Here is a 14,916-nt window from a genome sequence, read left to right on the forward strand (position 1 = left end):
TCGGACATTATTGAAAGGCTAGAGATCTAATGGCGTCATAGCTAATTTTCTGGGCATTTGTAATAAATAAATAAATATATAATTTCAGTTTCCTATATCTACATATTTTCACTTGAGTAACTTTTATAATATTCCGAAATTCGCAATTCACACGCCAGCCTTTAGTGCTTGTAATTTAAATATTTCAACACGAGCATTAAAATTTCTGTAACATGAATAATAAATATCTTCTCAAAATAAAAACACAAATGCAGCATATGCCTTATGATTTAAACTGTTTTCTTTTTTCCTTCAAGAAAATTTGGTCGTACGAATTTTTACTTTTAATCTTAAATTTTATTATGTTACTTTTCTGGATACTTCCACTCAAATATGGGTTCTTTCTATTCATAATGTTCTAAACAGAGGCTTGAAAATAAAATTATCTTTAGATATACACAGCCACATTTACATATATGTATGTTACCGTGAAAGACGGAAATTGGAGAATGTCGACTTTCACCGGAGAATATCAACATTCACCAAATACGTCGGTGAAAGACCGAATATTTCACTACATTCTTGTATATTCGGACCCTCACCGGTGTATGTCGATAATCACAGATATGCTCTGGTGAAAGTCGAAAAGAGAGGTCATAAAGTGCCATAATAGTTTAAGTTGTTGCAATAAATAAAATTTGAATCACATAATTTAGTAAGTTTTTTTATTACTGTTATTTTATTTTCTCATTTAGAACGTACTGTATAATTAAGTAAGTTTTTAACTTCTATTATTTTCCTTTCTCATTTTGAATGTATTGTGTGTTTTAGGTTCTCATGTTTTTAAGTTATTATTTCAAGTTTCAAGTGCGTTTATTCGCGACTGAATTACGGAGAAGAAAATATAATATTGTTATATGTTCAACATTCACCATTAGCACATGGTGAATGTCGACATTGACCGGTGTAAGTCAAAAATAAAAGTATTTGGAAAATATTTCGGACATACACCAAGAGACTAGGTGAATGTTAACATTCACCGGTGAAAGTCGACATTCTCCAGATTTCGGTGTTTCACCGTAACATGTATATATATGCATAATTATATAAAACTAAGTGACACTCTTTAAGCCATAAAATAATTGAAATTCAGAAACTGTTTAAAACTTTTCTCTTGAAATTGGATATGGACTGTTTTTTTGGCGCAGATTTTTAAGATAAAAATATGCGTGTTTTTTAACGAAAGAGAAACAATAGTATTTATTTTGTATTAAGGAAATGTAGAACTCGAATTTTTAACTTTAGAAATTACTTTGCTGCTGAAGAAAAGGGACGCTGTCTGACATTAATTAATTTTATTATTTCATAATACCTTTAACCCCCCTTTTTTTAACTTTCATTTTTGAGCGATTACTTGTTCGCACGTCGCCATCACAACTCTAAATATATGGTTGCAAAAGCAGATTTAATAATATATTTTTGCCAATACAATTTTCGCTTAAGAATTTTTAAGCGATAAACATGTGGAAAAATCATCTGGTAATATTTATTTGGTAAATATGTTAATTCTTTGAGACAACGTAACAAAATGCATATAAAGACTCACTACTTTAATGGTATTTTACTAAACTACAAGCAATACTACCATATTAACATCAAATCTTTCATTTTTTCAACTCTAGCAGCAAAACTAACGTTGACGTTGTAAACGAAACGCTGGGTTCTAAAAAGAAATCAGTATGAAAACTGTTGCCGAAAACGATAATACAATAATATGCAAAATGAACATTTATAATTAATAAAATATTTGTGAGTTATTTTTAATTTAATTATTTACATTTTATACCCTTACATTTACTCCTATACCAGTAACGAACATTACGTTAAAAATAGTGGGAACCAAGTAATGGTGCCTATTCTGAAAATAATAATAAAATTTTAAAAAATCTGAAAGGCTTCAGATTTTAGATTACGTTCAAAAGGGCGTTTTTTTAACGTTTTGTGTGTTACCTTTATTTATTAAATATCATGTTCTACGTACTCAAGTCATAAAATTCAGTTCAACATTATCGGTTATTATTTTAAAATGAGCATATCTTTAGAATTTCCGATACAGAGTCTTGCACGTTCGAAACAAATTTTTTTTTCGTACAGTGTTGCTATTTCTCGCTTTGAAATAGTCGAGTTTCTTAATCAAAAATTCGTTAAAGTGTTACAAAATAGCAAATTTCAAATTCCAAATTAGGGTTTCTAGATCCCCACATTTGGTGGGAGATTACGTTATTTAAAATTGGATGGCTCTAGGTACCGTCGCTTTATCACAAACGAGAAACATACATACATTCATGCAGATTCTTCATTTAATTCTTTAAATATAATACAGGGCTCTAATATTTGAAAACCAAAATTCGAAAAGTATTTCGCCGTTTATAGTTTTCAACGCAAAATGCTAAAATGAAATTAATAGTCCTTCAGGGAATATTGCCTCTTTGGACTAATTAATATATAAATATAAAATATCATATAGTTATTATTAAATATAAAATATCATATAGTTATTATTAAATATAAAATATCATATAGTTATATTATAGTTTTCAACGCAAAATGCTAAAATGAAATTAATAGTCCTTCAGGGAATATTGTCTCTTTGGACTAATTAATATATAAATATAAAATATCAGTTTTAGAATTGACCCACAGTTATTCTGTTTTGAATCTCAGCTGGTGTCTGTGCATTGTTAACACATTTTAGAGTTGCAAATTTCTTTTGTTCAGGAATTTGTTGTGGTAGCATATACGTATGTTGTCTTCAATCTGTATATTGATACATTTTACTACTTTATTCTTTATCCTGAGAGTAAAATACTTTGGTGAACGATTGATAACAAAATATGGACCTTCATATGGTGGTTCGAGTTGCTTCCGAACTCTGTCAATACGAAGAGAAACGTGAGAGGTTGATCCTAAATTTTTGTGTACAAATAATTTAGGGATACCTTTCTGTTGAGTTTCCTTCGGCTGAATTAATTCCATATATTTTTGTAATTTATTTATAAAAGTTCCAGGTGGTGTATGATTTATTTTCTCTTCAAAGAATTTTCCAGGAAATTTAATATTTTCTCCATATACTTACTATCTCTGCTATTTATTTAGTATAGTTATGGACTGATGTTTGTTTACCTAAGAGAACCATTGGTATTGTTTCACTACAAATTACATTATTATGGGATTTTTAAAGCAGCCTTTATTGGTCTGTGGAGCCGTTCTACCTTGCCATTGCACTGCGGGTGATAGGCTGCGGTATGTGAAAGCTTAATGCCGTTGATTCTTGACATGGTTTTAAATATTTCAGTTTAAAACTTAGTTCCTTGATTAGCAATTAGAGGCAAGGGTATTCTAAACCTAGCTGTCCAATTGCTGTTCGCTACAGTTTCTGCGGATATGTTTTCGAGCGGAATAGATTCCATCCAATTTGTATACCTATCTATACATGTCAGACAGTAGGTGTTACCATTTGATGGTGGTAATCGACCAACAAGATCAGTATGTACTTCACGAAATCTTCTGATGGCTTCTGATGTTTTCCAAATATTGATTTCGTATGCAGGGATATTTTAGATTTTTGACATGGAATACAAGATTTCTCGCAATGCTGAACATCTTTCTTGATATTTATCCAAATAAAGTTTGAGGAGATTAATTTTATTGTTGATCTAATTCCAGGATGGAATAATCCGTGAAACTGGTAAAATACTTTCATACGATAACTCTTAGATATATAAGGTTTAATATGCTGTGTTGAAGTGTCACACTATAGTTTTTACCAGATGGAAGGGAAAATTGATTAAAAGTCAAACTTGAAGATTTTTGCAATGTCTCAAATTCATGATCCTGCTTTTGAGCTTCGGCAATTTGATCGTAATTAATTAAGGAGATTTCTTCGATTCTGGACGATGTACCTGATACTGCGTTATACTTTCTTGTAATATATTTAATATCTGTTGTAAATTCTGAAATATGTTGCCGAATTTGACTTGGAGATGATCTATCGGCTTTGCAAATGCATAGATTTGAGAAAATGCATAAATTAAGGGCTTGTAGTCAGTATACATTGTGAATATTTGTCCTTCTAAAAACAAATGTTTGAAATATTTAACAGGACGATAAATTGCGGGAATTTCACGATCATATGTACCGTAATTTTGTTGGAGTTAAGTTTCTTGAAATAAAATCCGATTGGTTTCCAACCACCATTTCCAAATTGTTGTAAAACTGAACCTATTGCCCAATCCGAAGCATCTGTGCACAATGGAGAAGACAGTTCTGGGTCTGGGTAAGATAGAAGAGCAAAACTTGCTAAATCGTCTTTACATTTATTAAGCTGTTGAATAGCCTTATCTGTCGAAGTTATTTTCCGATTATCTCTTATCTTTGCGGTTTATAAGTATTCGGGTAAAATAGCTTGAGTACAAGCGGCATTTTTCAGAAAACGACGGAAGAAATTAACTATTCCGAGAAAGGTTCGTAGTTGATGAACAGTGTCAGGCAATTTAACATTAAGAATAGCTTTAACTTTTTCAGAAAGAGGTTTTTATTCTTCAGGTGGTATGAAAAAGCCTAAAAATTCCAATTCATTAACTCCAAAAACAGATTTAGAAATATTAATTCGCAATCCAAATTTTTGCAACCTATCAAAAACTAATTTTAAGTATTTTTTATGGTTCTCTTCAGTTTTGACACAATCAAAATGTCATCCAAATATGGGAAAAAGAACATGTAGTTCTCTAAATACCTCATTTATTACTTTCAATTTGAATTTATTTTCCCTTAGAGATATTTAGAGGACTAAATAGATATTTAGAGAATGTTGTTTTCCCAGTCTCTGAAAGGTAGAGGGTGCGTTACGCAACCCGAAACTCATGACTTTAAATTCATATAGGCCGAAAGGAGTTATAATGGCAGTTTTCGGCTTATTATTTTCATTAATAGGAATCTGGAAATATGCTTTATGCAAATCAATTTTAGAAAATATTCGGATATTTTTTTAATGTGGTTGGAATCCTTTAATAGGGGAGTGGAATAACGCCCTTTGAATCCGTTGCGCATTCAAACGTCGATAATCTCCTCATCGTCTGAAGAAACCACCTTTCTCAGGAAACATATGAAGAAGACTGGTCCGTTGTAATTTAGAGGACGAATAATACCATTTTCTAATATTTATTGAAATTCTTATTTTGCAATTTGTAGTCCCTTGGAATACAGTCGTCTAGCTTAGGTATCAATAGTAGTTGTAATATAATGCTCAACATCATGATTAAATGTTGATATTGATAAATTTGGTTTTGCTAAATTTGGATATTGTTCTAACAAATTAGCATATTTAGAATTTTTATCTAGTGTACTAATAGAATTATCAAAAAAAAAAAAAAAAAGAAAAAAAAAGAAAAAAAAAAAAAAAAAAAACACCACTGTTGTTACATTACTTCGAACAGATAGATTAGTTATTCCATCAATTAATTGTTTATTATGAGTGGTCAACTAAAAGTTTAAATTTATTTAGAAAATCAGCTACTATAATAGTTTTATCAACACTAGCTAATATAAACGGAAATTGGAATTCTCTTTTAAGTCCTAAACTTAAAGTTAAAATATTAATTCCATAAGTGGGAATTTCCGTTTTATTCTCTGCGTATTATCATCTGCTGTTGTAATTTGATGAGTTGCAGGAATGAGGCTAACGTCAGCACCTGAATCTAAGAACCGCAGTCCTGTGTTTTTGTCCTTTCCAAATAAAGGAAACTTGCGGCTGCCATTGATATCAACAACTGAGGTAGCCGCTAATACTGTTGCGGTATGGAATTTTCCGACTTCTTTTTGTCAAGCACATGGAGAATATAATTTGTCAGGTCGACAACGATCACCAAATTTAAAATGAAGAAAACAATATTTATCTTTTGCAATAAATCGCTTTCTCGAACGGCTGGGACTCTGAGATGTATTTCAATGATGATACCTAAGTTTTGTTACAGAATGATCAATTACGTTCACTGATTCAATTTTCTGCTCTAAGGCAGCTCTTCTTGCAAATAAAGCATCATTAACATTAATGTTTGGTGAAACAGCATAAATGTCTTTTTCAAATTTAGATTACGTTCAAACTAAATATTTAGAAGCAAGCTTCTTATGATTTAATTTCAATTCTTTGCAAGTTCGCAAGGTATTTACAATAAGCTCATAGCATATAAAAAGATAATTTCAATAACATTTTAGCAGGGTTGCTGGAAATATAAGATTAAAGCTGAAGTTTTAGGACAAGAGAAAAGTTCAAGTCTTAAGAATCATGATGGGTTACTAACATAACAGTTCATTTGTACGCATATAATGTAGACTCTTTTAACAAATTTGTGAAACACTATAAATGTCACGTAATAATGAGTCCTCATAGCAATGCACAGGAAACATTTTGATTCAATAAATTCTTACACGGTTACATTGAAGGTAAAATTTTACGGAAACAAATGCACCACATATCTAATAAATTATAGCACCAAAGAAACACATAAATGAATGGTTCAGCATAGTGATACCAGAAATATAATTAAATTATACTTCTCATTACCAAAATGTATGTAAGTAGTAAAATATGCAGGATACTGTGGTTAGGATTTGTAATATCGCACATCAACTTTAAGTATACAGTGACAACTAGTCTAGAGTTTATCAGCAGAATTATTTGCAACTTTAATCTCGGACATGCGGCCGACAATTTTCTGAATTGCATCCGACATTGAAAAACATTCATTAAAAAAAAAATGAAACATTTCATTAAATTCCTGGATAAATTTCATGAACTGCACATATAAATTGAAATTTAGAACTGTTTTCAATGCAATTTAACTGGAAAAACCTCAGGTATGCTTATGTTTTCAGTCGAACTAACAGAAAAAACTTATATCTGAATTACTTTTATCGTGAAAATTAGCCGCTTTTTGTGAGTGTTGTTTTTTTTTTAATCTTTCTCATCCTCCCCCTTTTTTCAATCTGTGCATGTTATTAAACGTCCCTACGATTAATAAAGCTTTAACGAATACTTTTTTTAAACCTTTTACAGCTACAAGAACTGATCCCAGAGGAAAAGTCCAGCTATCCTTACGAATACCTTGGCAGATCAGTTGCAAAAAGATCAGTTCAGGAAACAGCTCGACAGCTACCTTACCAGTCGGACATGGAATGAGATAATCGGAGGCCAAAGACAACACTGAAAGGGGGTTCATCTGAAAAATTCACAGTTTCTTCTCCGTTCGAAGCATCCTCGCTTCAAATATTTTGGCTGTCTATAATTTCTCACAGAAAAATTAATGACTTTTAGCTTTTAAACTGAGCAATCCATACTCCTGAATACGTCGTTATGCACTAAAGCGTATCTCTACATGTTCAATTTTGTAATCATAAGGATAATAAACTAATTTGATCCTTATCTACCTGCGTTGTGTGTGCAAATATTTTTGGGCCGTTCTTGAGCAAAATCAGCGTTAATCATATTTCTCATTACACGTCAAAATAAATATAAGGACTTAAATAAATTAGGTAGGTATTCAATATGGAAATAACTACCGTAAAACATATACACCATGCCCACAAAAGTCCTTACCTGGCATTTAGTTTTGCAGCGCTAAGCTTCTATTCACATAAATGTTTTAAATGGTGCAAATATACGTATTTTGATATTTTTTAATTTAAAAAAATCAATTTTGTAAAAATTACGAAATTTAACTTTTTATGCGTTCCTCTGCTCCCTTATATATAGCCAGGAAACTTTTATAGTCGTTATAAAAAACAAAACGCAAAAAGCTTGATTTACTACAAAAATTGATAGACTTATTCAATACCAAAATTTATAATTTTCGACGGCGTATTCAATTTGCATTGAGAAGTAAGTTAATAAATAAATTAAAATAAATCGAGGTTTATTTTTCCCCCTTAAATACCAGTCAATGTTATTTTTTGTGATTTACTAGTGTCTTTAATTTATAAGTATTTTGTTACATTTGGAATACCCAAAGAATTTTCACTCAAGTAATTTATAGCTTTTCAAAGTCTAAAAATACGTTATTAATATTCTAAAGATGTTTTATTAAGGGCTGTTGGAACCCCAAAATCTTCAAAAAAATGTGATATCGGATTTTTGCATTTTCAAATTCTCTACACTTTTACCTTTCTAAAAATACCATCCTTTAATCTCTATGAAAGTTAGAACTGTAAAAAAATCTAGTTTTAATTTGTCATCTACTGCTTTCAACAATTAGGATTTTTACATAAAAACGCGTTTTTCTCCAAACGTGATATTTTTATACTCGATGTACCTTTTCTCGGGAACTACTGCTCACAGGTATCTAAACTTTTTATGGCTTATTTATTAGGTTCCCTAATATTTACTGAAATGAACTTTTTGTAATAAACTAAGAAAAAAATATTTTTTTTAATATTTTGTGTGAGAAAAGTGCTTAATTTTACTATGCCTAACAAAATATTCTGTAATTTACTCTAAAATTCAAAATGCTTCATTTCAGTATAATTAGATAGGTGTAGTTTAATTACAGAAAAAATTTCAAGCTCGTATCTACAACAGATTTTGAGGAAAGGTACATCGAAAATGGCCAATTTAACATTGTCGGTATACTGGTTTCTGATACCCCTTAAAATAACTCTAGGTTAATTTTTCCTCCTTAAATGTCAGTCAATAATACTATTTTGAGATCTACTAGTATCTTTAATTTTCATTTATAATTAATGCAAATAATGTGAAGAGTTAGCTGCGAGCCAGTGTTTTAGAACACGAACTCGGTAACTATGATCTATACCTTGAAAAAACTTTTGATCATTTCGCAATGATCTGCACATAAATGCTTGTCACATAATCTCTTAATATCAAAAACCTTTTCCTAAGCTGCTGCCAAATATTTTGATTAATTTTATCGTACGGGAGTCAAACATTTTTAAGTTTTATAAAGAGTACAAACTTAGCCAAATTCTGTATACACTAAAAATAGTTTAAAACGTGTGCTGGATAAGTCTATTTATCAGATATTATTTATGTGTATTTTCTGTTCTCTGCATTGCAATGAAAATTTGATGGCTCACTGGAAAATTTGTGACCTGGTGACTACCTTCTGACCTTGACTAACTTTATGGCTCATAATTACTGTTCTGTTCATTCAAACAAACAAACAGACAAAAAAAAAAAAAAAAAAAAAAGAAGAAGACCTTTTATGACAAAAGTCTATATAGCTGACATTTACATCCTCACAGCCAGTAGATACTATTCAGCAAAATGAAGATCAAATAAAGCATATGAATACATGAGCAATCAAACATGTGCGAGTTGTTTACTGTCCCATAGAACACTCGGTAATACACCTAAAACACATTAATTATACCAACTCTAGAAATTAGGTGGTGCACATCATGAGTTTGTTTTATCTGATTACGGCAAATACCTCGAGGGATATCTGCCTAACAAGAGGGATCCCTTTGTAGAAGATTTTTTTAAAACTGGCTCGTATACCAGTTACAAATGGGACAAACCAAGGAAACGTCATGTAGCCAGCTCGTTCGCGGCAATCTAACCTGAGACAGAACTACCAGTGTTCAACGACACTTCGGCCACTAGTAGGCCCGCGCACTTAATTGGAAAGTGCAATTCATTATATAAACAGACATGAAGGTGATAATCAGTTGTGCACTGTCTTAAGTAATCGAATGTTATAAATGCACAGCTGTTACATTTCTTATTATTTATTAGTCATGTTTTTATTACATAAATCATACATATGATGTAATTGTGAATTAACCCAATAACAAAATGTGTACACTCTTTAGTACTCAAATATTCATCAATTATTTTTCAACTGATTATTACATACCCATAATAATTTGCAAAGAACTGATAACTATAGTTGCTGCCAATTACATAATCGTTATCTGAATTAAAAGTAACTTCAAATAAACTTCTTGGCAATGTTCATTTTTGTATTCATACATACATATATATACACATCTAATAAGTTATGTATTTACATACAGATAGAGGGATACGATGGTTTAGAAGTTGTTAATATATATTTATTAGTATTACTGTAATGAATAAGATTTATATTAATGAATGTATACACAAATGTTTTTCATAATGCATAATAATAAATCCATAAATTTCCAATGTTTCAATATGTAGTATTTACAATAAAAGTATAGTTTCTAATGCATTTATAATCCAAAAAATATTTCATTAATACATTGAAAATAATAGACAAATTTAATGAGTATTCTCATTATTACATAAGCTGTGCTTTTCTTTTTTTATGCATCTTTTATACTGTTTAAAATGTGTCACTGATTATGCAATTAACAATTTAAAGGATAAGTAATTAGGATAAAAGCCGCGCATATACAAACGGATTTTAAAAAAATATTCAACTTAAATTTAAGAAATAAAATTCTATTATATAACAGTGATAATACACGATCAGCACGAAATATGACAAATTTGGCGAACGTTTGGCGACGAACAATTCGTAAACAAATCCGAACTGCAAGAACGTCGTAAAATACTGCCAACTCTGAAATTTCCACGATTATATATTTAATGAATATATACAACAAAACAGCAATAATTAAATCGGACTCTATTTCCACCGTCCATGGCTTCACAGTGAGAGCCATCGCCATATTGAAATTAATCCGTGATCCTTCAAAAGCAGAACTTTCGCCTGATTGGTTGAACGTTTGAGGAACACGTCTCCAGCCGGAACATTTTCGGAAGAGTTTTAAAATGTTGCTCGTAGCCGGGACATGTTCCTCCTAGCTAGACGAAACATTTCTCGGAAGCCTCCCGCTTAAAGCAGTTCTACTAGAATCTCGTTTCTCGGAATTGTCCCGGGTAAGCGCGCGCGTCCCTAGAAGTGATAGGGCCATTAGTAATCTTCCTGGACTGCCAGATAAAGTCTCGTCATGTCTTTAACTTACAATCCAATAATACTGTAGCGTGCGTACGTGTTCGTAATAGATTGTATGCACAAGTCCCATAATGGGATAATAATTTTTTTATCAAAAGGAATATTTTCGAACTCTGAAATTTTCCACAGAAATATTCGTACAAATGTTCACAGTATCACACAATATAATCAGTAGTTACACTACAAACTTCTAAGAACGAAAAATACAACGAAAAGAGAAGAATGTTTAACCCTTTCCGGCACGCTAACTTTAAAGTTTTTAAAGTTGGAGTTTTGATTTAAAAAAAGGTAGGCAGTCTAATTAGGCCTAGAGGAGTGCACAACTAAAATTTTGTGAAGATACCACTTATCTTTTAATTCTGGGGGTGTGCCCAAAGTGGACACACTGATTGAATAGATGCTCGAAAGGAGTGCTGAAACGAGCATTGTTGTCAATGAACTGGCAGATGAGATGGGGAGAAACAAAGAATACAGACTCTCAGGTGTCCTAGTTTATCGGTGAGCCCGGTCTGGGCACACCTAGGGTTCTCCGTTTTATTTTAGGTAAGATTTCAAGGTAAAAATTTAAAACTAATATAGAATAAGGAGATTAGCATACAGCCCAAAACATAATATAGAAATTTCTTTTCAAACAATTCCTTTTATACCCTAAAAAAATCTGGAAGATTTCTTTGAAAAATGAGGGTCTTAAAAAACTAAACATGGCTAAAATATATGGACTAGTTTGTGTTGAGGTGCCATCTACTATAAATAAAGAAAGTTCAGAGTAACCTATAGTAACCTATAAATCCTTTTTCATTCAATTTTTCTGTGCGTACAGAAGGAAATGTTTAGGTGTGTCCAGACCGGACACACTGTGCTGGAAAGGGTTAATGAGAACGTTAATCCGATCTCGTGCTGAACTGGAAACAATAACAACAGCTAACTAAGCAACAGATATTACCATTCCCTGACTGCGGAAGTAAAGGTTTCGTTTGGGTTTTGTCGATGTCGAGTAGCTTTCAGAGTTCAGCCGATGCAAAACTTCTTCTTTGATCGGAATGCAACTGAACAGACACTCCGAACCTGGAAATCCAATGCTGTATCATTATTTCTGCTCCTGTGACAGCCTCTTGAGTCAGAATAGGATATATTTAAGGCGACTTCGTGAAGTAATCAATGACAACGAGGATGTATTTGTTGCCAACAGCAGTTCATGGCAGAGGTCCCAGGATGTAAAAGGCGATACTTTCAAACGGTGCTCTTAACATTGTAACGTTGCAGCTTGTCTCGGCTGCATTTCTTCTGTCCTGATTCACACAGGCAGATTGGCAGCACTTTTGCACGTCATCCTTCCCATTACCCATTACTCCATTAGAAGCACTCTCGAACTCTCTGCAAAGTCTTCATTATTCCGAAGTGTTGGAGCTGATAATGGTAATCACTAATTCCATTAACTTTACAAATTTCTTCCGGAAATGTTTGCGCACAAAGCGCTTCTTGGTGAATGATACAATGGTAAACAAGTATGTCATGATTAACTCTTTCTTTCAAAATAGCAACAACCCCTTTTCTTACGCCTGTCATACTTTTGGCCCCATCTGTTGAAATCGACACAATTTTATCGAGGGGAATATGATGTTTATCCATACACTCAATTACAGCACTGGCGATATCTTCTCCACGCGCCTGACCTTTGAGTTGCAATAATCCTATAAGTTCTTCTTTAGGGCTTGAATGAGACATAAATCTTAAAAAAAGTGAAACTTGAGCTTTATCATTTATGTCACAAGACTCGTCAGCTGCTATTGATAAAGCCGAAACCAATTTCAGATCTTCGATATGCTCGGTTGGTATATTCGAACACATTTTAATTGTTCATCTTTAATGTTTTTGCAGACAATGGTAACTCTTTAATTCTTTTCAGAATATCTGCTTTGTTCTTAAAATCCCGAAATAGCTCTTCGGATGCATTTAGACTGCTCGACATTAAAAATGCACCACCAAGAAGGAGTGGTCAGAAATGTATGCACATTTTAGAGTAGACGCACGTCACTGAGTTATGCGAATGATGTGAAATGCGCAGCTCTCCGACGCTGAAGTAAGATATAAGGGAAGGAACGTGAAGAATGGGCAGTATTCGTGTCGTTATTTCTGACAGACGAATGAATTATCGAAGAAAGTTGGTTTTTGTCTCGGAGGATACGTGCAGCGGCGTAGCTAGAGGGGAACAAGGGAGCATCTGTTCCCGGGCGCAGAATCCAAGAGGCGCCAAACTGATGTTACGATATTTTAGAATTAAATGTTTTCCATCCTTGGCAAGCAGTGGGGGGCGCGAAATCTTCAGTTGTCCCTGGGCGCTGAAAACTCTAGCTACGACTCTGGATACGTGTAATAAGAGAGAATGCCAGGCCACCGTCATCGAGGACACTTCCAGCAGATAGACGATTTTACGAGGGGTATGGTGATCGAACTGAGAAGGGCGGGTTAGTCCGTACGTCAAATCGCAGCTGACACCCCCACATGGAGGCGAGCACGGTGCATCGGCTATGGCGAACATGGTTGGAACAAGGAAATGTAGGAAGAAGGAGGGGTGCAGGTGCAGCCAGAGTGACGTCAGCACGCGTGGATTGACGCATCCGCTGACAAGTTGTGGCGGTTCCGCAAGTCACTTGTACCTCGATTCTGCAGCACGTGAAAGATATCCTGGATGTTCCTGTGTCGACCAGAACCATTTCCCGTCGATTGGTTGAACGTGGCCTGCACTCACGGCGTCCGTTAAAAAGACTGCCATTGACCCCACAGCATAGACGCCAACGTTTAGAATGGTGCCGGACTGGAGCAATGCGGCTGACAGAATGCGAAACGTCGTGTTCTCAGATGAGTCACGCTTCTGTTTATCCAGTGACAGTCGCCGCATACGTGTGTGGCGTAGACGTGGAGACAGATCTAATCCGGCAGTAACTTTGGAACGCCCCACCGCGCGACAACGTGGCATAATGGTTTGGGACGCTATTGCCTACGATTCCAGGTCGCCTCTAGTTCGTATTCAGAGCACTATGATGGCCCAACGATACTTGGATAATGTACTGCGGCCGGTGGCAATCCCCTACCTTCAGGGGCTGCCTAATGCAATTTTTCAGCAGGATAACGCCGAACCACATGGTGCTCGCATCTGCCAACATGATATGCAAGGTATAAAGATTCCTGACCTGTCACCAATTGAACATGTGAGGGATGTGACTGGACACCGTTTGCAGTCTCTGCCCCTGCCTCGTTCAGAAGACGAACTGTGGCAAATGGTTGAAAGGGAATGGAGAGCCATCTCTCAGGACACCATCCGCACTCTTATTGACTCTATGCCTAGACGTGTTTCTTCGTGCATCGCTGTCCGTGGTGGTCCTACATCCTACTGAAATGGATCAGCAGAGCCAGGAGCAGGTCGTGTTTCTGCAGCTCCGTGTTTTTTCTCCGTAGTAGCGGAAATTTTTATTTTCAGGTTCTGAAACAAACTGCATCGGATAGATAACAGCTTGATGAATACGCGGATACCGAATTTTTGGATATAAGTCAAACGGTTAATTAATTACGAAGTAATTAATATTTATAGCAATACGTTCAGCGTGGTGATTCCAGCTAGCAGTCTTCAAGCGATAGCCGAGCAGCCATTGGAAGTTGACGCTTATTAAATTGGATATCATTGGAAAGAGGATTTTTCAAGGAGAATTTTGATGCTAATTACAAGCCCGATGGACAATTAGAACGGGAGTAATTAATTCTTAAATTAAGCGAATTTAAAGCCACGTGGTTCCCATGACCCCTGACCTTTCCAACGTTTCAACACCCGTACAACGGTTATCCGCATTCCATTGACCCCCGTCGAAGTGCTTCATTCTTCATCTAACAAAGGAAGGAGAAAGGACTGGGACTCCTTGTCTAATTT

The 14,916-nt window shown here is 34.2% G+C and overlaps 1 protein-coding gene across 1 annotated transcript in view; it reads left to right on the forward strand.

Annotated features, from left to right (window-relative positions):
• The window catches only part of LOC146999143 (uncharacterized), a 145,311-nt gene extending 137,852 nt beyond the window's left edge, over window positions 1-7,459 (forward strand). The window contains exon 3 of the mRNA XM_085817642.1: window positions 7,094-7,459. Coding sequence (XP_085673768.1) covers window positions 7,094-7,216 — 123 coding nt within the window. The 3' untranslated portion in view covers window positions 7,217-7,459. The remainder of the gene's footprint in view (window positions 1-7,093) is intronic.
• The last annotated feature ends 7,457 nt before the right edge of the window (window positions 7,460-14,916 follow it).

This window comes from Stegodyphus dumicola, chromosome 1, assembly GCF_044657685.1.
Source record: "Stegodyphus dumicola isolate Sdum_Otavi_A_Nest chromosome 1, ASM4465768v1".
In the NCBI taxonomy this organism is placed as follows: Eukaryota; Metazoa; Arthropoda; class Arachnida; order Araneae; family Eresidae; genus Stegodyphus; species Stegodyphus dumicola.